Here is a 24,198-nt window from a genome sequence, read left to right on the forward strand (position 1 = left end):
CAAAGGCCGTATTCACCTGGAGGAGCTGCTCGATTTCTGTGCCGATTATGAGCGTCAGATTGACGCCGAGCAACAAGTCCTGTTGGAGGCCGTGGAGGCCGCGGATGGCTGGCCGTCGCATCTGCCTCCGCCCTCCCCCCCTCCTGCCTCGCCCTCGGTGTTTCGATCATCTATGAGTGTTCAATTGAGACAAAGTTCGAAGAAAGACGCCGCTCGGAGACTTGCCCCCGATCCACCGAGGCCATGCATGAATAATGTTCCAAACAACTTTGGCGGCGGTGGAGTGCAAACAGATGGAACAAGTGAAAACAGTGGCGGCGTGGCTAATGGGCACGCTGAGGTCATCACAACAATAACAGGAGGAAGTTTGTCTAACGTTCCTCATCATGTGAATTCCCCAAACGTGAACGGAACATCAACAGTGCCGCCTTCCTCCATCAGTCCTGTCACTCCAAACAGGTAAGACTGAATATCTATTTCTATTTCAAATCAACATCTTCTTTGTTATGTGCCTTGGTCCACTCATGCTCAACTGATTCTCTATGTAGAGGGTTCGTCGGCCTATAGTTGGAAATTCTTGGAGACGAGCAATCAAGAGACACGGAATTTCAATACACTGAAAAGCCGACAGCTATGTAACGTGAAATTGATTGTCTCTCTTTTACCAGAAGGCCTGATCGTTTTGATCCCATTCGTCTTGGTAGAGACTCAATTTATGCGCCGGTTCTATACGGCATATAACCGGCGATACAAGTATGTAGTGACTAGTGTTTGTGATACTTCCTATTTGATCTATCCACAAATAGGATGAAAGGCTCGCAACCGTGACGGTAATAACGTAAGTCACCGAAAAAATAGGCTAGACCCTTCCACATGGTAATGCAAGAAAAAGACAACACGGATTATACTTTCGTCCACGGTACAATGCTTCGTAGGTAGAGTTGGTGTTTAGCCCTCAGCGGGAGAGTGATAGAATTTCCTGTGGGATTTGAATTGATTTTCTTTCATCCTTGACGAAGGAGACGAGACGAGGGGAATTGAATGAATGTCTGCCCATCACGTGATGTTCATTTCCTATCCTCTTAATATCCAATTGAATCTGACAACAAACCAGAAAGTGAATGTAATCCTCTGCCATTAAATTCTGCCCAGTCATAACTGTCAGAGAGGCCAAGCGAATATTGACACAAGACGCATGATGGCTGAATTGAAATTTGGCCAGAGACCTGAATATGGGATACTCACACGAATGCCAGTCTTGACAAGGCAACAAAGTTATTTGGGAACCTATATAAAAGAGTCATGATTTGCCAAACGGAATAACCAGACCCCTTTGCAAGTTCCTCCTGGTCCTGCAAATCAAATACTCTCATGGCTGCTTGCTTGATTACTTGCTTGATCTGGAATGGAATTGAGGGAGTTAGCTTCTCTGATCTGAGTCCTCTAAGTACATGCGTCCACCACCTGAAAATGAAAGAGCCGGCATTTAGTTAGAAGGTTGAGGCATTTAAGTCGCTCAAAGAGCTCATTTGTAATCCTCTGACTGCCTGAGATCCTTGAAAGACTCCTCCACCCGAGTCTGAGGAGGTCTAATTCCATCAGAACTGGCATTCACAGTCGGCTGGGTCTATATGGCCACACATACCTAAATCTATTCTTCAATTCATCTTGCCTTTATGGAAAAGGCTAGATTACATGTTCAATTGTGTGCCCAAGCCATTAGGGTTGTGTATCACTCAAAAGCCCAGAATTGCCTTTGTTCGTCCTGGACATCAGATACAACCGAGTTATATACGCAAATCGACATCCCTTTCGAAGATAATGTGACTTTCAAGTGTTTCTTCTCACTCTTGTAATGGAGCAGTTTTGACCATCCTACGAATTCGAATCCAATTGAAGACCTGGCTGGCCCTTGAAATGCATGAATGGGTCCAAAAATGACGAGAAATTTTCCCCACTCAGCCATTCATGTCGACGATTTATGCACTTCCACTGTAGGAGTCGGTAGAGTGAAAGGTTTTTTTTAGACTCCATGCCATGCGGAATGCCGTTTCAGAAGTGGGTCATTTTCAATTTTTTTGATAGGTACAAACACCCCGAAAGTTCTCAATTGAGTTCTTAAGCATACGAGAAAGTGCACCAACGTGAATAATCCCAATGTCAGGTCATTAAGCCATTGGGGAAAATTTATGGGGCAAACAAATGAGCTTCGACTAGCCGGCCACCATCTCAATCTAATCGTTCAAAGCCCTATTGTGTCTTGGCCTTCATTCCAACCTCTAATATTTATTTGCCCTTGCCCCACATTGTTTCTCTTCGCTTTGAAAAGTAAATATCTACTATGTCATGGCCCTGAGATGGGATTCTCTGCCGATTTATTTATCCTCTTTTCAACTTAACATGAATCAGCATCGTACCTAGCTCAATCAAGCGAGGTCGGATGGACAAGGGCTGAAATTTGGTTCATGCCCTCACACCATCCAATCTCTTGTTCGATCGAATTGGCGATCCATCATATCCATCAACCATCAAATCTTTGAATTGAGATTGACGGAAGCACACCACTCGAGAACATCCCAATAAACCCTCGGGAATGGCTACTAGGACTACTACCGACTGGTGCGGAATGGTGATCGTACGTACTACTGCAACTACCAGCGAGATCTGAGGGAGGATTGAGCGATCTACGATGGTTTGAAGAGGGGAGGGGACATCTATTGTGCCCATCGAAATGTTACACCCAGTTGGTGGCTAATTATGCCAAGATGGGATTATGCCTTGGGTGACCATTAGTACATGTGGAGGACCAGATGAAGGAGGATCAATTACTACTACCCACTTTGCCCTTTACCATTTACCATTTTCAAAGACCTCTCGAAGCCACCTAAGTGTCACTCGTCTCATGTCCGTACTCTCTTCTGAGTGTACTCTGAGTACGGGCATCTCCGGAATGGCCATTCAATTTGCGTCCCGTAGCTCCCAAAGGGTCCTTGTGGTACAAACGTCTTGAGCAGAAGCAGGAGACGACATGGATTTTAAGATGAGGATTGAGGAAGCAATCTTGCATGAATCTTATTTTGGATGTGATGATGTTTTTGTTCGGGGTGAAGACAAAACGATTCAAAGAATTGCTCGAACTCGTCATCATCATTTGGGATTCTTTCAAGGATTCCACTGAGATCTGCCAATTCCAGAATGTCTTGCCAATTAATTCCTGTCGATGCCAATCATAAATGGCTGGGCTAATCTATGGGCTTATTGTTAATTGTAAATACATAATATCCCTCCATTCGAGTGGTTCGTTTTCGTGTTGGAAGCACAAGATCAAACAAAATAGTCCCATTTATACGTTTCATTACATACCTTGTGATAAGTGATTAAAAATGGAGATTGCAAGCATCAGAACGACTGGGTTTTGAATTGGTTCTTGATCAAACGCTCTTATTGAAAAGAAACTGATTAGTTTCAATCTCATATTTCTTTACTCTAAAAAATCGCCTTGAATATGTGCAAGTGGCATTTTTTCACTCCAAAAAAACTCACCTTGAAAATGTGGAAGTGGCAATTTCAACATTTTTGGGGCCTACTTCAATTTTCTCTCCGATTTATTTTTTGGTATGCAAGTGCATATCCAGGAAGAACTTGGCAAACCGGCAGATCTTGCACCAAGGATCCCAACCATGTGTGTGCGTGTGATTGAAAAAGAGGAACCTCACATCCCACATGAGAGAAAAATGCACTCATTGAGAGTGGAGTGAGCTTCTTGTTCAAAGCTCTTTTCAATGCAATCATTTGATGGGAATGAAGGCAAATCTCTTAAAGAGGTTCCATGTCCAAAAGACCTTATCTTTCCCACTTCAAAGCGTAGCTATCGATCGTTATAGGAGGTATGCGAATTTTTCGTGACAAATTTCCCAATATTTCAATAGTACGTAGGTGTTACATATTTTGGTACTGGGTGCTCCACAATCAATGAAGCAATATGGGACCAATATGATTTTCCAATATTTTTCTGTTGACCTCTATTTGTGATTAGTCATCAATATTAGCATCTGTTTCAAAAGATGTCATATCTACAGTACTTCCCTGAATCAAAGGTCACCCAACAATGTACCGCCATCTGCACTCTTTACGCAACATGTGCTCAGAAGTGTTTTTGAATTTTTTTTAAGGAAGAAATGTCAAAGTTTTTCTTCCGTTCCATAATAGGTGGACATAAAAAATGGGGATGGATTTGATTAAGCAAAGCTGAGAATACGGTTAAGCCAATAAGCAAACGAATGCCGGAGGAGTCACCCCGTCAACGTAATCTTCATATCGAATGCTGCGAAGAATAAGAACCCAAGCCATCTGAGGCAAAGGACAAGAGTAAACAGAGTCATACTTAGATAAGGCTTTTATTAGGACCCCTATCCGACTCTGTTATTGAATAAAGACATAAAGTTACTAGACCCGTGCACTGTGAATTTCTGATCAACTTTTGATTACTGGATTTACGGTAGGAGCAATAACGATTCTTTCTGGAAGAAAATCGTCAAACTCGTTTCTTCCAAGTCATGGCCTGATGATATTCTTCCCTTGGATGTCTTCAGGCTATTGAAGCACTTTGCCACTCAGGTTTTCTGAACTTCTTGACTAATCGAAAAATCTAAAGCATTCTTTGGTCATCTTGGTTGTCCTGGCAGACCTGAGCTTCGTAGGAAACCCTCAATGATTATTTTATAAGAAAGATGTCCCACAGTGTTCGCTCGGGGTTTCTGCACTGACTCTATCTTTCCCAAGTCTTCCGGCCTTCAGTTGTTACACTCGGCTATCGTTCATCAAACAGAAGTCAATGAAAGGTATTTAACTCCACAACCGCATCCAATCATATTCATGGCGGCAAAAGAAAAGCGACCTAGCTGGGTTAGCTTACTCTTAGATCGACCTAAAGGAATTCAATTCATTTTGAAAGGTGCTCGTAGGCCTTGCCGAACGAGTCAGGTCGGATCCTTTTAGTCTCGTACTAATATCAACAGGAAGAGTGGTTCCGGCCAAGAATGTAAGATGGATCCATTCTGTGGATGTGCCCTTTGTTTTGCCCTCGCATCAAGAACAACAACAACAACAACGGCCACTTAAGAATTTCATTACGGTTTCCGACTCGAGGAGCCAATTAGAATGGACCATAGAGCGTAGCTTGATTCAAATAATAAGGGAGAAGAATCCAAAGGCACGGGCGAATATGCTATACTATAGCAACAACAGTACGTAGTGAGCACATATTACTTGTTTCCGGGCAGGAAATCCCCGAGATTTCTTCACCTGCTGTCGTCAAAAGAGCTAATGAATGAAAGAAAGAAGGGAGTTTGGAGATTTATATTTCCGCTCCTAAAAAGAGCCAATAGATCATGATGCCCTTTTAGCTGGTTGTCTTAGTGCTTGCTCAATGTTTCAAATCGTCCCATGATAAATGGACTTGAACTTGGACTTGTATTTTGCGGAAAAAGACACGTAACATTTCATTTCCTTCGGGGTTTTCGGAGACAGGTTGATGCCTGCCCTTGCCATTGGTGGCTTAAATCTTAACCTAAGGGGACTTTCACCCATGGAATAATGATCATAGCTATCCCGTGGTTGGTCTGTGGTCATAAATTCATTAAAACCAGGGCACCTGTTCAAAAGATTACTGTTATTTTTTCATACTTAGATCGCACGTCAATTCGTAGATAAGAGCACTCAAAATGAATTCAAGTCGACACAAATAAAACTTCGAAGACAGTCGAATATGTGTTAGTGTTGGATCTAATTAAGTGAAAAATCGGATTTCATCCTTGAAGTAGCTCTGGATTCTGAGGGATTGTGTCTAATTTCTTGCATGACTCGTTCTTTCGCGAATCCGCGTTGTGTCTTTGTCTCTGTAATGATGGCCACTATGCACCATTCGAAAGTTACAGATGAATTCACGCTTGTCTCATCATAAAATTAGTCTCATGTTCTTTGTTCTTTCATTCAAAATGGCAAGAAATACAGAAGTATGATATTTGTACAATAATATGCCTATAATCGATTTTTTTTGTTCATTCAACTTGACAGAATCAAAACAAACGGCTCACTTCCACGAGAATCGAGAATGTCATCGCCTGGTCCAAAAGGGGTGGGAGGACCAGTCCAGCCCACTTCACCCTACTTAACTGCACCAGATTCAGAACTTCAAAGGGTGTTCAATTTTGATGCTTATCACACCAACTTGTCGAATGGTAGGTTGGAAGCAGGTGCCAAGATCAGGATCAAACCTGTTCAATGTGAAATAACGCATCCGATGATTTGAACAACGACGCCCTCATTTTGATTGCAGGGTCTTCCTCCCCCTCCGATACTTTAAACTTGAGCGGCCAAGTCTCAAGCCTGCCCCGCCACATGAATGGCAACCATCACTACGTGAATTTTTTGCCAAGTGGCGGACAACCTCATCATTCGTACCTTACTATGCCACAAAGTCCTCGAAGTCGAATCCGGACTTTTACTCAAAATGGAAGTGGTCAAACAACCCCGTCTGGATCGAGCAGTGCTGAGACCGTCCGAGAAATGACCATGGACGACTGCCAAGGAGGTGGAGAGGAAATATTCTCCACCAATAAGACCAAAGAGCAATTGTATATGGAGGCGAAGGATATTCTGGCCATGGTGAGCAACGGCACCAATTCGGGGAAGCGATTCCCTCCGGATTATGTCAATTTGGCGGGAGGAATTTCTCCAGGATCTACGGGTCCAAGGCGCCCCCCTAAATCCAAACATGACCGAGATCCGAACAGCCCCATAACTCAGGTGGGTGTTTCAAATAGATTTATTGTATCAAGTTTGATTTCATTTTGGATTCTGATCTTTACAGGGATCTCATGACCATCCGACTTTGCCTAGTCAAGAGGCCACCAACCGGCTTCTAATTGGTACCACCATGCTCAATGGCAACAGAAAATCGCCAGCTAGAGCATTTTCACCGGAACGGGAAATTATACAGGTAATAAGACTCTCAGCGAGATCCCCCGTTTCTAGGTTGAGCCTGAATTTTAATTAGCCACAAGAGGTGAATCTCATAAACCTGCAATGAGATTTTGCTCTTTGAATAGGGTAGCTGAGGCCAGTTTTTTAAAGCTCGTATCGCGGAGTTAGGGGTTTGGACGTTAAACGGTATGAAAATACACTGACCAAGGTGATGGGTGAATGCTCATTTTGGGTAACGTCCAACTCTTAACTTAAAGCAAGGACACTAAAGCAAGGAAACGCCACTTTTTTGTGATCACCAAACCTTTCCCGCCAAGTAAGGCCTAAACTTTTGCTGCTGAAATTTTTGAATGTCAATTATTGGCATAGTTATTGAACAAAATACGTGACTAATATCATTTTCGTTACCATTGATGGGATGTGCTTAAAACCATGCATGTTAATATCCTTGAAATGACTTTAAACATGTTCTAAAGTACAACAACTGAAAAGTGATAATTAGGTTTTCTTGATAAAGCAAGAATTTGCTCTAAACACAATCAGTCAATACTCTTTTGCTCAAAATATTATTTGTGGAAATCTGCTTACTGTTTTACTGTTTTGATTCAACGCAATGTCCTAAGTTGGCGGTCAGGGGAAAGCCGTGTCGTTTCCTCTCTTTAAAGTCCCTACTTAGAGGTACGAGCGTTTAAAAAACTCGCCTCTGATAGCGTACACTACTGATGATACAAGAGAGCTGCGTAGGTTGAGGAGGATGGATTTCATAGTCGAGACAAACTCACTTGCTGGCTTCGTTTTTTCTCTTAGAGAAATCACACATCAAGGCACTTTATCAGCAAAACAACAAGGATTATATCTCTTTTGAGTCCTTTTAAAGGACCTCCCACATTTCTCGGTTAGAGAAACATCTTCCGGATCTAAACTGAATACTCTTACAGATGGTTTTCGGAAATAACGGCTTCATTCCGGTTAATTTGAATGTACTTCCACAACAAACCAAACAATATGACATTCTTTGTCCCGGTTAAACACTCCGTGAACATTTTAAAAAGGCCGTCGCGATAATAGTTTGGTTATTTCTCCACTTCAAAACAGGTTTATTTACCGACTGTTTTATTGTTGGTGTAGCACAACGCAATAAATGAAAAGAAAACCGACTCGTGATGATGAAATACTTTTAAGCATTCTTCATGAAATATATTAGAAACTTTGGCTTTGTTTCAAGGTTTTGCTCCACAACTTTGGGCGGCAAAAACTAAACCGAATGTCCATAAATCATAAACAAAAAAATACAGCATCGTCTGCAGATCATCAAGTTTGAAATGAGCTGATGGTGCTGAAATTCAAATGTGCATTATGATTAATGAAATATTATTCAATTTATGTTAGGTTCAATTTATGAAACTTCATTAACTGGGAACATTCAACTGGGAACTAAGAATGTTCCCTTTTTTTTTGTTTGTAGAAGCAATCAAACTATGATTCCATTAATAAGCCCCATATCTCAAAAAAATAGTTTAGGCCTTGGGCTTTTCAAAATCCATCATTCAAGCCCTGGAAAAATAAACAGAGGATTCATTAGATGCGTTTCTCAACTTGTGATGGATTAAACAGAAAACTATAAAGCGAATAACCCGTCAAGACGATTCCGTTTGTTTAACTGTATGAGCGAAATATGTCTTTGGTGAAACAATCATGGCCTAGATCATCACTTACACTCATCCTTATGAGGGCCAAAGAGAATAATTAGTTCATTCAATTCAATGGACTTTCCAGAACTCCCTAGCCACCCTCCGTGTCGAGAAAGAGTCTCAAATCACGTTGGTTTCATCCTTGAAGAGACGCTTGACAGATTTGGAGATGAAAGAAGAGGATGACATTCGCGAGCTCGAAATGGAACGGTCGCTTCTCATCGCGGAATGGGAGCAAGAGACATATGCTTTAAACAGGGTGAGGCTTTGCTACAACATATTTGGACTTACACAGTCTACCTCATGGATAAGTCGGGCTTTTCTTAGATTAAAACGAGTATATCAGAACTATCCAAGTTGGAGGAGAAATTGACCCGGACGTTGACTGTTTGGCGAGCCGAATCAAATTAGGATATCGAGGAATGCCGGAGCAAACTCCAGAGCGCTGATGAGGAATTTCAAAGGTAATGATCGATTTATTGCTGACAGAGACGATTAAGTAGGTCATATTTTGCGAGGGAGTAAGAACATTCTATATTTATTTTGAATTCATGAATTGAATGCTAACGTTATGAATTATGATAAACGGATTCTTGATTCTCCTCTAATTTTACTGATTCGTGCAATCAACGAAACGATCATTGGCATTTTTCTTTAGTTAGTTCAATGAATATAGACAATGCCCAACACAGCTAGAATACAAACTTGCTTTCTCGAATGCCAGATGCCACATTGAACGAATATTGGGGCTATGCCATTTCCGACCAAATTGACCAAATGAGGTCTACCGAGGTATGATTCTTCAAAAGTAGCACCAAACGGAAAAGAATGTGCCAGAAAGGCCAAACTGAGTGGTGACCAGTAGCGCTGACCTTCAAAAAGCCATGAGAACATCGCATGAAAGGCCCTAGTTGTTACACACTCGGAGTATTTTCCAGCAACTTCTCTTTCAAACTCGTATCTCTCTTGTCAGCATTGGGCAAATATGATTTAACAGGGGGATTCTTGACAGGGTTTTTCGCATACACGACAATGGCATAGGACGAGATCATCACTGATATCACAGTATTGACATAAATGGGAATGTCGAAAAGCAAATAGCTCAACATGGCAGTGAAGACTATTTCAATGGCACTTGCAAAGGCCTTTGCGATGGAGTTGAGATTCATCAAAAACATTGAAGTAATAATGCCCGCACACGCGTTATTGACAATGATCAGGATCACCAGGGTTTGTGCGATGGACGCCAAAGAAGGCATGCTGAAGGCTGTGATCAACTGGCCTTGGTAGGATAAGACTACCGTATTCCAGAAAATAGAGTCCAAGCACATGTACACATTTTGCACCATTAAGTGCACGTTCTTGCCTGAGTTTCCTTTTATGAGATATTCGTTGTAGACTCCGGCACAGACGGAACAACTCAGCTATGAAAAATGAATTACATCTGTTATTTACTGGTACCAATCAAGTGACTTGCCTTTGATACGTATTGGCAAAACATACTTGAACCACAATCAGGAGAAAACTGATGCTGTTGTAGAATACGTTTTGGATTGATAAATCCACTGGACCGAAGAGCTTGGAAATGGTGGCATAATCCAACTTCTGAACCACGCATCCTAGTGTGACTAGACATAACGAGTACCACTGCATTTCGCTCAAATATCTTTTGAACATGATCTAAATGAAAAAAACGATGGCAAATGTCAATGGTCACATCAATTTGCCCGTCGTTTATGATCAATTCGGGGTAATTCAAAAAATGCAAATGCATTATTTTTCACTCTTCCACTCATTTGCATTATTTTATACTTTGACATTTTCATGAAGGTTGTGAAGAGTGTTTCTCTTTAGTTTACCTTTGTTCCTTGAAAATGTAAAAAACAGAGAAAAAATGCAAAACAAATTCCTTTCTACCACCTCATATCATTTGCTTTTTTGTTTTAAATGACTTTTTTCCTGAGTGGCGTGATTATCTTGCTTTTGGACAACGCTATTCAAGATTACGTCTTTTGAGCCTTCAAAAAGAAACTGCCTCAAATACTTTTTTCACTTTGTGACCAAAGTATCTGGGGAAAGAAAGATTTATTTCCATTCCTAAGGTGTGCTTACTTGTAACCACAAGACACTTGATGCACAACTTAAGCATAAAAGTTTTTCTATGACACAAGCTGCTTTGTCAAAGTGCATAAAGTATTAAGAATTTGTTTAGAAACCTAGCATGCTTTAATCATTTTGGCTTTGTCTGCGTGGTACTCTTTACGTAAGATATAAAACCTGCTATAATCATTTTGTAGAGTAGAGTTCTTGTAAAGAAAGTTTGTGCGCCTTTTTTTGACATGCTCTTGAATTTAGGGGAAAGAAGAGATATACATAAAATGATATGTGCCAGCCTCTATACCTTGATTATTTAAACCAGTTCCTGTTCTATCATTCTTCTTTTCTTCTCTGAGAACAATACACCTCATATTTCATCTCTACTTGCTTAATCATTTTGACCACAATTATGCGATTTAGTTTATCGTGTCATTTTGTTGTTCCACTATTTTGCTACTTGCTCTTTTCAATAATGTGAATTGAACAAGAGTTACCTACATTTTTTGAATTTCTTTGCATATTCCTTTGCATTTTTTGCCCTCTTTGTTGCATTTAAATTTGCAGTATTTGCTAATGCAGTTTGCCTTTTTTGGACAACCGTGATGATCATTGTTTCACTTACTTGAAACACATTACCCGTAAAAAGGAGCCTTATTTGCATGAAGATGTAGAATGTGGTCTGGTCAAACGCTGCCAAGTTTGTAAATACAAGGTTATTGTAAAGGCAGAATAGAAAAGCCGGCACCATATACAAGACCAACATGGACTTGTTATCGTAGAATTCGGAAATGAAGTTCCAACATTTGGAGCTTGGCTGAGAACATGAAAAGATAAAAACAGTCATGTGGTTTTAAAATGTTCACCAAAATATTTTTTTAAATCATTAACTCACTCTTTGAGGAAATAAAAATCGATAATGCGAGTTTCAGAACTTCCGTTAGGAGAACCGCCTCGATGGTGTAATAGGTATATGTGGTGTTTCCATTTTTTTAGGCTATTACCAGTAAACCTGAAAGGAAATATTGCGAAATTAGATGCCCATCATCTTTACTAATGTTTTTTTCGAGTTGATCAAGTTCTGTCAACCATGGACCATGTGTCAAAGAACAAAACCCCGAGCTACGAAGAGTCCTACGTAAACCACAAAAACGACTAGACTCAAGCGGGTGGGGAAAAGGTCCTTGTTACCCATGATGGCTTTGAAGACCATGATAATCACTAGGCTCTGACAAAATATGTTGGATTTTTATGTCATTTTTATGTTGCTTAAAACACCCCAAATATGTTGATCTTATGTTAACCAAAAACGTTTCGGTTTGTTGTTTCTGTCCCGTTTATTTTTACTAGCATAGAAACTAAGACCGGCCAAAACTTGCAGATCAACATGATCTTTATTGACAGGAAATTTGCATAAAAATTCACGCAATTTTACACAAAAATTTGCGTACAAACTTTCCAAAACATAGGCAACAACACGTTCGAGGGGGGGGCTATTTTTGCCTTCCATATCAAGCAACACATAGAGGAAAATAAATAATACATTACATTACCTTCAAGCACCGGTAATTGAACCTGCCATCCCTAAGAAGCAGATTCTTGCCATGTCCTGGCTCCTGATTAGTAGACCTTGAAAAAAAAAGAAACCAGTTGCCATTTTTGCTGAACTTTTTTGTTAGTGTAGAAAAAATGAGAAAAAGTTGGAAAATGTGCGAAAAAGTCGAGAAAAAAAAATTGTTAGGAATAAACGAAAAAAGTCGATGAATTACAAAATCGTTGTTGCCATGGGCAAAAGGTCATTGTTAGTCCTATTTATTGCCTTTTTCTGTTGCCAAATTCTAGGAAAACAATTGCATTTACTGGGTGACGTATTGAGCTTCTTTATTTTATTGACAAGAAATTGAATCTTCTTTATTGCAATGCTTGACATTAGGACACTTTTTAAGTGATTCCAATGTTGTGGTACAGTAAACAATTGATTTTTTTCGAGAGTTTAGTGCCATTGCTTAGGGCCCTTTTGCTCACCTAATGATTAATTTGTGTCCTATTTGATCCACTACGGAATAAAGTCGTTGTTCTCAGAAGTCATCTTTCTCCTTCGTTACGTGTCATCACAGGAAGAAAATTAAAAAAAAAAAGGTCCAAAAAAATGAAAATACTTTCATTTTAGTCCTGGTGTCGTCATCCTGAGGGAGAGTGGAGATAAAGCACTGAGAGGAACCAAATTTGATCTAGAAACCTGCATGGTTTGGAGTATCAATTTAGGGGTCCAAACTAGGAGACAAGAGGACTTTTGATCTTCTAAGATTTTGAAAGTTCTTGAAACCTTTGGTCATGTTTTATTGATTTGTTTTATGGGCTTTTCTAAACGCAACAGGGAAATCACCCAAATTTCATTTAACCAAAATACATCATTAGTTTCGTTACAAAAAACACTTTTTGTCGTTAGCCAATATTGCTCAATAGTATGTTTCCTCCCTAGTGGTGAGGATCTGTTCTCCAATGGGACAAGAAAATTCCTCATGCGAGAACTCACCAGGGTTGCAAGACTTTTAAAAACTTTTTCCGTCATTTTGACATTCCTATTCATAAAACAAATCAATAAAACGTGACCAAAAAATCCTAGAAATCTTAGAAGATTATAAGTCCTCTTGTCCCTTAGTTTGGACACCTAAATTGATACCCCAAACCATGCAGGTTTCTAGATCAAATTTGGTTCCTCTCAGTGCTTTATCTCAACTCTCCCTCAGGATGACGACACCAGGACTAAAATGAAAGTATTTTAATAATTGCTCTTTTATATGTGATGTATTGGGATGCTAGTTGCATCTTACGGAAAAGCTTGAGCTGGATTTACTTATTGTGTGAAAGCACTTTGAGTCCAGGCTTGAACTAAAAAGAATTCCACCCAAAACCAACCCACACATGCCACCGAGCAAATTGCAATTAACTCTCTCATCCATTTCATTCCATAAACTAAGCTGAATTTAGATAAAATGAGTAAGGTCAAAAACAGTTTCAACTCAAAATGAAAGCAACAACTAAAGTTTGTGACATTACCAACCATACCTTTTCTACAAGTTCCTTCAGGTTTCATTCCGCCATATTCCGCCACATTTTCGGCTTACCGCCAATTGAAAATTAACGCCGCAAACGACTTTTTCATTCCGCCACTTTTGACTTATTTGGCGGTGAATTCCGCCACCTGCAAACCCTGGCACTCACTTCGTGGTTTAATTCGCCTAGGTATCATACCGGGTGTGCCATAAGTCCTCGGACATATTTCACTAACAACTTCAACAAGGTCTACTTAGAGAACTAGGGGTCAAAGGTTAAAATGGTAATAAATAATTAGATGACAAGTAAACAATTTAGAGTGATTCATTTTTCTAACACTTGACACTCTAACACTAGACATTGTCGCTTCGTCACAAGAATTGCTCCATGCACAATCAAGCCTGACCAAACCGAGAAAATTTCAATAAATAACAGAGCAAGTTGGCTCTTTTTGGAGAGATAAATCTATTAATCCACAGCCAGCTTAAAAACAAAATCAATTCGATTATAAACTAAATGTGGAATTTAGCATCAAAATGAAAAGAATAAATTCATTGAGAAGAGAACCCAAATTAGGTCGCCCTGTGAGGTGAAGAGCGAAAGCAGTTAGGTATGAGAGCCATATTTTTGCGTTAATTACATCAAATAGAACCGTTCGAAAAAGAGATGTAATTATTCGTCTACATTGATCAAGCGTCATATGAATCGTCTTTTTCGATTTGAATCGATTTGATATCAGGTTCATACCTTCTTACACAGTAATTGGATTGCAATATACTGCCGTTGATTGCACGAAATAATTTTTCACTTGTTCTTGCACACCTCCGGCTCTCGCTTTTGCCAGTATTTAGAAGCACTGAACGCTCCATCAAGATCAAAAATAAGCTTCTACTTGGGAAGTGCAAACGTCAAGAGGGTAGGTCTGTGACGTGCGAATCGCTACTTCGTGGAAGTAATGTGATAAAATTTGTGTCGTGTAACTGGACCATAAGCTAATCATCAAATGTTGTTTAACTGGTCCCATGTATGCTTGTGTTTTACTCATTCGTAAACGAATTGACCCCCCCTCCCCAGAAAAAAAAGAAAATGGTGGATTGAATGGTGCTTGTTACCATTGCTTGTTTGGTCACAATCAAACTGACGTTGGACGTTTACGCCGACGACGCAAAGAATTGTTAAACATATCGCAGAAAATTGGAGCAGGTTCCAACTCAAAGATGTGGCAATGCTGTCGAGAACATGTCATGTGAAAGCCGTATGTGGCCACAATATGTGTCAAAAGAAGGGTCGTCTAAATGCACCATTAACAGAGATTTACTATCGCATGCACAATAGGACATAAACCACTGAAAATTATTGACGTACGGCGACCAAGACTAGTCATAACAAAAGCCAATTCAGCCGCTATTACCTTAAGGCTGTCTGTTGAAACTTTGGTCTGTTTTGTTAGTCAAGATATCAGGGCTGCCGGGCATATGTTGAAAATTGCGTTTTCTTGAGCTTGAAGAAAGCTATGGACAGGACGAACCTGCAACATGACATGACTAATGGTGCAGCCCTGATGACTATTTTTGGTCATCGAGATACGTCCATAATTTCTCAATTATTGCCACCGACATGACCGACAATTGCCCCCCTTGAAGGCTCCAGCTGCCAGCTGGGTGACGTCGCTTGATATACTACTCGTACCTTCAGGTGACAACCTAGGTTGTTAAAGGACGGAATTTCGTCTATATATTTCTGAATAAGCATAATGCCACCAATATGAAAAAGTATTCAAAATGTGGAAAAATGTCAAAACATACAAGATCGTAATCCAGGTTTGAGATGAGACTAGTTGGAATGATTGCTTATGTAACTTATGATTTCTATCGAAATGATTTGTTGAACAGTCATATATGTAGGCCAAAAAGGTAACAAACTTTAAGCAAATTCATGAATAACTTAAGGAATTTAGCATTGTTTACTAGTTTATTTAACTTGCTGCATTTTGCGGCCAATGAATTAGAAAACCATGATTTCATGAAGACTTAATTTTATAAATGTACAGGGTGCGGGAGCAAAATATGAATATCATATAAATGATAGATTTAAATGGTAAATACTGAAAACAGTGATAGATACTGAAAATAATAATATCAATAATAATAATGATAATAAAAATAGTCTCTATTGCGACTCGAAAGAAATGTTTCTTTTATATTACAGGATGGACAAGATATTTGAGCCTCGATTGTATGAATTAACCACCATCAACGTTTGAGTGATAAAAAAAAAGAAAGATACCTTTTACTTAAATTGAACAAAACAACAATTACTAAGCTTGTTAGAACAGATGTTCACGCCCAGCCCACCTCCATGAGTTTTCCAAGACTTACTTGAAGTTTTTTTGTGTGGTTTGTGCATATAAATGATCTCTCCATATCTAATTCATGTCTTCAAGATGAAAAGAAATCATGAGAATCTGGCCACGATGGCGCTTTATCTAAACTGCTGTTGCCCTACTATCTAGGAATAAAGTTGGGAGTTAGAGAAATGGCAGGTCTAATTCAAAGAGACAAGTTAGGCAAGGTGTTGTTTAGAGCCAAGGCCAACAAAGGCGCAAGTTTCCCTTTTGATGTCCCTTTTTCTTTGGCTAACTCCCCCTGAGGACTCCCATGTCTAAATCAATAAATAAATCGAAGAAATGATCGACAACAGAAAGTGTTAGTTTGAACATTTCTTGACCACACTGGCTGTAAGTTAATCCCAATTTCGTCCGACGTAGTGTCAAATTCGGCTTTTGTCATGGAACTACTTTGCAAAAAAACAGCCCCTAGTATAGCAGATGATTCTAAAACTGATGACGCCAACTTGAAATCGTATTTTGGGTTCTATAGCGACATGCTAATTAGTGGTACTATTTTAGCTGAAATCCCCTATTGTATACTTTGAATAAACCGTTGTATGTGAATACAAAATCAGCTTGATGTTAACCACTCTACTCTGTAAACCTTGAGTGGCCTTGCGACCCTTGTCGTATTACAGCTCTCTATTGTTATAGCCAAATCTAAGCAAAGCGCTGTTATGGGCCACATCATCCCGTGGAAAACATTTTTTTATGACAAAGTCAAATTGTATACACTCAACCAGGCTAAGCATGTTTTTGTATTTATGAATTACCCTTTTTCAGACTGGAGGATCTTTTACAACAACTGCGAGGAACTGGGACCGAAGAAGAAATTGACATCTTGGAGCAACTTAAACGACAGCACGAGGTCCTGGACATTGAACGAAAGGTACACCCCACCACTTCATCTTTAGGAAGATAAAATCTAAGCTTGTATAAGCTTGAATTTTAATAGAAGGTGGCCATATTTCCAGCATTTTGAGATTTTATAGTTTTCAAAAGTACTTTAAGAGTCAGGGTAGGAAATTGCTTTTGAGACACAAACAATTTTCTAACCAACACACCATCTAAGTCAAACCATGGGAATGATAGTGCTAAATCGAAAGTCTACAAATTCATGTTGAACTCTCTGTGCGGAATTTGTCGTAAATTTGCTTTGCCCAGGATGTATGGCGACAAGACACAATTCTAAGCTCTGAGTATTTCCCTTTTATTGTGGCCAAGAAAGTGGACCAAACGATCTTGCGGACTATCTCTTCGTTGACGAATTTGTGGGGCATGAGCCTTTCGCTCTTTTCAATAGGGGTTTAATCCTCTCCCAAAACATCCTATTGCCTCTAAATACTCAAAAAATCTAAGCAGCTAGTAAGAAATATTTGAATAAACCCACTTTTCTTACATTGCAGCCATTGAAAGGACATCAAAATAACAAGTGTCACCCAATATGAACTAGCTAGACTTGCAACCAAAGTCAATCGGCTTCTGTGTTTCTTGCAGATGTTTTTATTGGAAGAAATGTGCATCACTTTCAAATACGCCTGCATAATTGAGCTGGAATCAAATGGGGATGGACATTCCCTCTAGAGAGTGTTTGCTTAAAATGCAAGTGGGGTGAAATTCTTTTCTGTTTCTCGTTCGGACTCCTGGAATAGTATTCTACAGTCTACCGTACCTGATCCTCAGACGGGATGGAAGGGGGAATATTTGGATGGAACTATCGGGTGCGTCCCAAGAGGAAGAAGGAATGAAACAGAAGGGGGAAATTTGAGCTACAAACTTTACTCGAGGGAAAGGTGTTCCTTTGCCTTAGACAACGTAGTGTAGGTAGGTGGATAGAGTTAGAGTGCCACAATATCTGAAATTCTCGCCACTTTTTGATCTATAGAACCGAGGCAACTTGGACCTTTCTTGACAACGTTGAAAGGTGTTAAAGTACTTTGGCTGATACGTCATCTTTTTATTGGTGATATCATCAACTTCAAAATCATGCAGTTTTGATTAATTTATCTACGCTTATTTTCTTAACGCAAACACAAAAACAATGCCCAAAGCTGATTTAGCCCGTACATAATCCAAAAATAGGACCCAAGGTGGCCAATCCATTTTGATCTCAGAGTTGATCCAAACTTTCCAGTTTCTGTCCATGGGAAAAGTATATCCGTCCAGAATTTCATGGACGTACCCAAATCATCATGCACATCTGCCAACGAAAGAATGCATACGACAAGGGAGCAGCAGTTTAAGTGCTGTATGCAGTAATGTAGAACTATGAAGGCAATCCAGGGGATCGAAAAAGATCTTGAGAAAGTGAGGATGTGAGGTGATTCAGCGAAGAGAGACGTAGCGAGAGACCCGGAGACATAGAACGAAAGACTTGCCCGAGCCAGGAGTGATTCTTGTTCTCCTCCTTCTTTGAGTGTATTCAGTCTTCTCGATGTGTATCACTAATTTGTGTTGTTCAAGCAATCCCAAGGGGAAAGCGCCACACATCCCTCACGTCGCTCGATCTTGACCCAGTGACTGAACAGGCGTGCTTGGGTTTGATTGACTTCTGGTTTTTAATCTTGTACTTGAAGAACGTGTCAAAAACGGAATTCAGAGCAGACTCCGCATCTTTTGAGAGCTAGTCGTGACTTTTTGTTAAAGTGATTATTCGCCATGAAACTCACCAAGAAGAAACGCCATATGGCACCATTTTCATTGATGATGAATACAAAGCATTGGCTGATGTGGAAAACCAAGCCCAAAGTAGCCCATTGTTCTTTGACTGGATTGTTGACTTTGGAACAGTTCCATTATGGCTAACTGTTGTGACTCTCTGTTCCAGATCTTTGAAGACAAGGAATTCGAGTTCATGGAAAAAGATGCTAAACGCGAAGAAGAGAAAGAGAACCTGTCCAAGGAAATCAGGTGCTATTTCTGACTGTATTTGCAAATATTTGAAAGGCAATGTTCCATTTTCATGTTCCATTTGTTACCAGTGATTTGACGTCGGCCATGAAGAAGCACGAAAAGCAGCTCCAAAATGTTGAGGAACAACAGCGCAAGATCCTCATGACGGTTCGAAGAGAAACTAGAACCTTGGAGGGTCAGCGACAGAGTCTCATCAAACAACTGGAAATGGTAAGTGAGGCATATCCCAATGCATGTATTTGCTAGATCATATTTTCTAAGTTGTGTTTATCTTGTTAGGAGAGGACCAAGTTGTCATCCATTGATGAGCGAATATCCAAGATTAACACCCATGCAACCCACAACCATCAAAAGCCACCTATTCCACGGAACAGATTTATCGGATCCTCGCAATCTCGGGATCTGAGCAAGATTCCCAATATGGACTCGGATCATTCGGATTCAGATGATGCAAATGAAGTCAATCATTTACACAAGAGCTTGAGTCGATTGGCCATGTTGGACAAATCTTTGGAGGCGGACCTTCATCGAATATCCGTTTTTGAGGAAGACTGTGAGTAGTTAGTGTCATGAAAGTTGGATTAAGAAATCGTTTTCATCTGGTGCATCTTCACTAAATAGGTTCCAACGGATACAACGCGTATCTGTCAAGTCAGAGCTCTAAGTCCACCAATAATCTGGAATTTCCCACTCCTCTTATTCGTCCCAATTCCGCTAAATCCAATGGAACTTCCACCAAAGGTGGCCAGTCACTAAATTCCATTGGGGGAAGTCAAGATTCCGTTACCGGTTCTTTCAGTGATATCCATACAGAAAGGTGAGGAACTCTCGCTTTCAGACCCTTATGATCACCCAACCTTGAATATCTCTATTCATGAAAATTGAATAGGGAAACTCATGTATTTGATTGAAAAGCATTGTCTTGTTCTTTTCTAGCTTAAGTAGTGACGAGTCTAGTCGAACCAAGAATAGCCCTTCGCCAAACTCAGAAAGAACGAATACCTCGTCCTCGTCCACCACCAGGAACATATCTCAGGTAATGAGAGTGCATGACTCTTTTTACCACTTGAATGCCCATCAGGTCCAAAACACAATAGTCGATTAGAAGACTCCTCCCCTCCCTGAAATACCTCGTTGCAGAATGTCATCTTTTTTAACTCTCCGTCCAAATGTCTTGCCGTAGTTGAATGAACATCAGGTCCAAAACACAATAGTCGATTAGAAGACTCCTCCCCTCCCTGAAATACCTCGTTGCAGAATGTCATCTTTTTTTAACTCTCCGTCCAAATGTCTTGCCGTAGTTGAATGAAAGCTATCGTCCGTTCCGTTCACTCGTTCAATTTGATGGATCAGGCTGTTGTACGAATGTACCGTACGTAGATGTAGTCTTCGCGTGTTTTCCTGTAAATTGTTATACATGTTGAGGATCGACGTGAAGTCGTCTTGCTATTTGGTTTAGGATAACGAGGTGACACTAACGGATCGAGTGACAGTTGTCTAGGTTTACTTTGTGGGTAGGCAGGCACCCGAGAAATGGACGCAAATTTTGGGGATGATTGCGGAAAGAGAATGGGGATTTGGATGGTTCGAATACATTCTTTTGTAATGATCCTTGTCCAAGAATCTGCATCCCTGCGATTTTGATGCATTTGAATTGATGCGAGTGAAGACTTGTCCGAAAAACGTAAGAAACCCGAAGCGAAATGCAATATCAATGCACGCCAACGAGCTCTCCAATTATGTCGCAGAATACTATTTGACCAATGTGATGTTCAGAGAGCATTGTTGGCTTTTAAAGAAGAGGTAGATATGAGTTGTGATTGGCAGGCAAGATGACAATGAGAACCTACAGTATATTTGAATGCATTTGCTCATGGCATTGATTTGAAATTCATTTTAGGGAAAAGTAGAGAAGTCGATTTGACCCTCAAGACAACTTCAGTTCGTATTGTAGGCACATACGAATGTAGGTCGTCTTGGAGTCGAGCGGAGGCTCTGATCCCCTGGACTCCAATTAAGTCGTCAATTTCTTTACGTTCACGGCATTGCTCAGGAAATACAATGCTAGTCCCAAAAAAGTCATTCTTCGACCTCCCCGACGAACCTCAACATTGCGCCCGTCAACTATTTTTCCTTTTTCTGTACTGAGTTATATAGACAAAACTGCCTTTTGGATCACGAGCTCATTTGGACCTTGAAAGGGTAGCAAATGTTAGCAATGACGTATCAGTTCCAAAAGGAATCCTTGACCTCAATCTTGAATGAGTATGCTTTGGGCCTGGAACGTGTTGTTTTGGCAATTATGGCTCGGATTCTGCGATATTTGAGCTTTCCAAGGACATAAAAAAGCTGTCCAAACACCAACGAGTGCTTTCGGTTCATTTCATGGACGTGTTCAGTTGTACATCTGTGTCTAAGGACAGGCGACACCTGTCAACACAAGGCCAACTCATAACCTAAAATGACCTAGAGTACATCAGACCGGAACGCTATTACTAAGGCACGCATGAAAGCAGCGATTTGACTTGAGTGCGATAAGGCATCCAGGATTTATGAGCGATGTCATTGACATTACATTAAAGGTATGGAAATCGGGCCGATAGCTTGGAGATTAGCTCTAGAGCCTCTGTGGTCCAAAATGGGTCATTAATCAAAAAGAAGAGTAGGGACTTACTCTCCGGCGATTGCAGTGTTCCAAGTTCGCCAAAGGTTATTATATGCCGACAAAGGCTAATATGAACTAAGTTAGATCTTCTAGAATATTAATTTTTCAAGAACTAAATTGTTGCATCCGGATCGTTCTTTCAAACAAAAAATATCCGTCACTATTTTTTGAGTCTCTCTTTGAGTATCAAAGGTCCGACTTCAAGCCCTTGAATAATACCATCGCCAAATTTTGTCTTCCGCAAGATTTTGAAAAGAAAGCTTACGTGCTCGAGTTGAAGAGCATGAAAAATGTTGCCGTCAATGGGTAGGCCTTTCTTCTGAGATATTTCTCCTTGAAGCGGTCTTTCGTCCCAATGCTGGATCGTGAAAGACTATGAAGGCCAGCGAGCGAAATAGTGAAGCACTTCAGAGAAACTCAATTCCCCCATGATCGCAGCAACAAATGGAACTGGAGGGAAGTTCTTGAATTTGTCACAATCTGGATCGAGTCGAGATACTTTGAATGTGTTTCAAGGTTGACGTGGCATCACTCCCGTCTCCCTTCATTAATTTTTGGTGATTTACTCCAACTGACAACCTCAACAAGAATAATGATCTGGATGTGTCTGATGAACCGAGTTTTGCGAGACTTCCGTCAAACTGCAGCCGCCTCGTCATCAACTTCAACCAGGGGATCCAGGACCTCCCTGACTAGTGCCCATTCCAGTTCGAGTTCCAAACGATCATCTGCCAAGACATCAGTGTCCTCAACAAGTAGTGGAGATTCAACCGCGTCCTCGATCCATCGCTCATCGTCTAAAAAGTCCAATAAGGAACCAGAAGCGTGTTCACCCCGAGCGACCGGTGCTATTCCAAAGACCCGCCCTAGGAAGAAAAGGGAAGCCAAAAGACACATTGTGACCACTTCCGTACTCGTCACATTTCCACCGGAGCCCGATTCGACCCGTCCAGATTGTGCCTTTCAATGGGCTCAAGTTGAACATTTGAATTGAGCTCAAACAAGCCAACACTCGAAACACGTTTGGTTGGTTGCATTTGTTCCCCCACCTCCTGCATAACAAAGATGAGACCATGTGTCTTTTCGTAAGACATTGCTTTCCGAAGTGAGAGGTGGTTGTGAATCTGCGATGTTAAATATGAATCAAGATAAGGGAAAGTGGTTGGCGACCATTGGCGCTGCTTTGACTTGGAAAGAGGTATGTCGATGTTAAGATAACTCCAATGACTATCTAATGTTTTGAACGAAAGGGACCCTCGATTCATTAGCCTTTGATTCACGGATAGGCTTGGCAATCCTAGGAGGTTTCACTCAAATCGAGCCCCCATGTCCAATCCAGTTGAGAGTCGTGAGCTCATATTGCACGTGGGTAGGACGTTGAAAAAAAACACTTCGAAACGCCTTTGGAGTGGATGAGCAGAGCATGATGATTGGATCAGCCCATTGAGATTGTAAAATGGAATATATATTCAACCCTTGATCTACCTTCTAGTACACTTCAATCCCAAAGTGAATTGATTTCCTCCCGTGCTCTTCGGTTGAAATTCGAATTTGATAGTGCTTCAATGGCTGATGGTATATAATATAGTAGTTACATTTCCTCTTGGAAATTGTTTCCAAATGAAGTAATGCACACACGAAGTACAACAGAACGAGAAATAAACATAGTGAAATTGAATTTCCGACACTGAATGTTCTCAACATATTTGCCTCAAGTGAACTAGATGAAGAAGGTGAGATGACTTTTGTTGTAAAGGCCATGGTGCACTGTTCAAAAGCAGAAGAATTCTATTTTTCGCTCTTTGAGTGTGCCTGTCTCGAGCTTATTGCATTTGCATAGATCGGCGTCCAAGATGAACTGCGAATGAAATGTTGAAATTTGCAAAAAGCCATTCCTTCTCACTCGTTGTGAGAGGCGGGATGAGCATCAACGCCGAGCGGAGATTCAAAAGATATCCATTCCAACCCGAGCATCCACTAACAGAACAGTCAAGAGGAGCCCCGCGTTCAAGATGAAAGAGAATGTTTTTATTGGGGGATGACTCCAAGATTGATACATATCTCAGAATGGGTGCTGCTCAGGTGCTGATGGTTCAAGCAAAGCAAGCAGGCGGCACAAGAAGCTCGTCCGAAGTGCAAATAATTCATGCTGGGCTTGTCTAGCACGGCGGCCAAGGCGAGAGCCTGTCATCTACTGTAGCTCCAAGATTTATGACGGATTTTTTCCATACGACAATCCGACATTGATTGAAGTGACCATACTCAATCAACCGGAGGACACTGCAATCCCATGGAGGTTTGTTTAGTCTCTTCCACCGTCCTTGTGACAAATTCAAACAAGTTCGAATAAGCCCTTGCCATTCAGAGCATGAAAGTGCCCCGAGTTTCTACATACGTATTTACGA

General features: G+C 40.6%; 2 protein-coding genes and 1 long non-coding RNA gene across 4 annotated transcripts in view; 1 reads left to right on the plus strand and 2 right to left on the minus strand.

Moving 5' to 3' along the window:
* Positions 1-367: 367 nt before the first annotated feature.
* LOC131891069 (uncharacterized) lies at positions 368-4,350 on the minus strand. Its single transcript, XR_009374372.1, has 3 exons — positions 3,544-4,350; positions 1,246-1,400; positions 368-1,099 (listed from the first exon to the last, which is right to left on the minus strand). It is a non-coding gene; the product is annotated as an uncharacterized LOC131891069 (long non-coding RNA).
* A 1,762-nt stretch (positions 4,351-6,112) lies between these two features.
* The window catches only part of LOC131890733 (pleckstrin homology-like domain family B member 2), a 21,271-nt gene continuing 3,185 nt past the window's right edge, over positions 6,113-24,198 (plus strand). Inside the window, exons 1-11 of the mRNA XM_059240143.1 lie at positions 6,113-6,239; positions 6,338-6,807; positions 6,872-7,000; positions 8,761-8,934; positions 9,087-9,139; positions 16,999-17,104; positions 19,043-19,125; positions 19,197-19,338; positions 19,408-19,681; positions 19,750-19,945; positions 20,065-20,164. Coding sequence (XP_059096126.1) covers positions 6,113-6,239; positions 6,338-6,807; positions 6,872-7,000; positions 8,761-8,934; positions 9,087-9,139; positions 16,999-17,104; positions 19,043-19,125; positions 19,197-19,338; positions 19,408-19,681; positions 19,750-19,945; positions 20,065-20,164 — 1,854 coding nt within the window. The remainder of the gene's footprint in view (positions 6,240-6,337; positions 6,808-6,871; positions 7,001-8,760; positions 8,935-9,086; positions 9,140-16,998; positions 17,105-19,042; positions 19,126-19,196; positions 19,339-19,407; positions 19,682-19,749; positions 19,946-20,064; positions 20,165-24,198) is intronic.
* On the minus strand, positions 8,984-12,425 carry LOC131891065 (UDP-galactose transporter senju-like). 2 transcript variants are annotated; one of them, XM_059240563.1, is made up of 5 exons: positions 12,323-12,425; positions 11,665-11,781; positions 11,395-11,586; positions 10,179-10,355; positions 8,984-10,099 (listed from the first exon to the last, which is right to left on the minus strand). In XM_059240563.1, the coding sequence occupies exons 3-5, from the start codon at positions 11,533-11,535 to the stop codon at positions 9,590-9,592; spliced, it is 828 nt and encodes a 275-aa protein (XP_059096546.1). In that variant the 5' UTR covers positions 11,536-11,586; positions 11,665-11,781; positions 12,323-12,425; the 3' UTR covers positions 8,984-9,589. The 2 variants fall into 2 exon arrangements, with proteins under 2 accessions (XP_059096546.1, XP_059096545.1); XM_059240562.1 differs by lacking the exon at positions 12,323-12,425 and having other exon boundaries at positions 11,665-11,794.

Source organism: Tigriopus californicus, chromosome 11, assembly GCF_007210705.1.
Source record: "Tigriopus californicus strain San Diego chromosome 11, Tcal_SD_v2.1, whole genome shotgun sequence".
Classification (NCBI taxonomy): Eukaryota; Metazoa; Arthropoda; class Copepoda; order Harpacticoida; family Harpacticidae; genus Tigriopus; species Tigriopus californicus.

What these genes read in the sequence shown, in the direction of transcription:
- LOC131891065 (XM_059240563.1), bottom strand. Translation starts at nt 11,535, where the DNA reads ATGTTGGTCTTGTATATGGTGCCGGCTTTTCTATTCTGCCTTTACAAT. An exon ending in TTACGGGTAATGTGTTTCAA is followed by an intron (nt 10,356 to 11,394) that starts GTAAGTGAAACA and finishes TTTTTCATTTAG; the next exon opens with ATCATGTTCAAAAGATATTT. An exon ending in TTCTCCTGATTGTGGTTCAA is followed by an intron (nt 10,100 to 10,178) that starts GTATGTTTTGCC and finishes CATTTTTCATAG; the next exon opens with CTGAGTTGTTCCGTCTGTGC.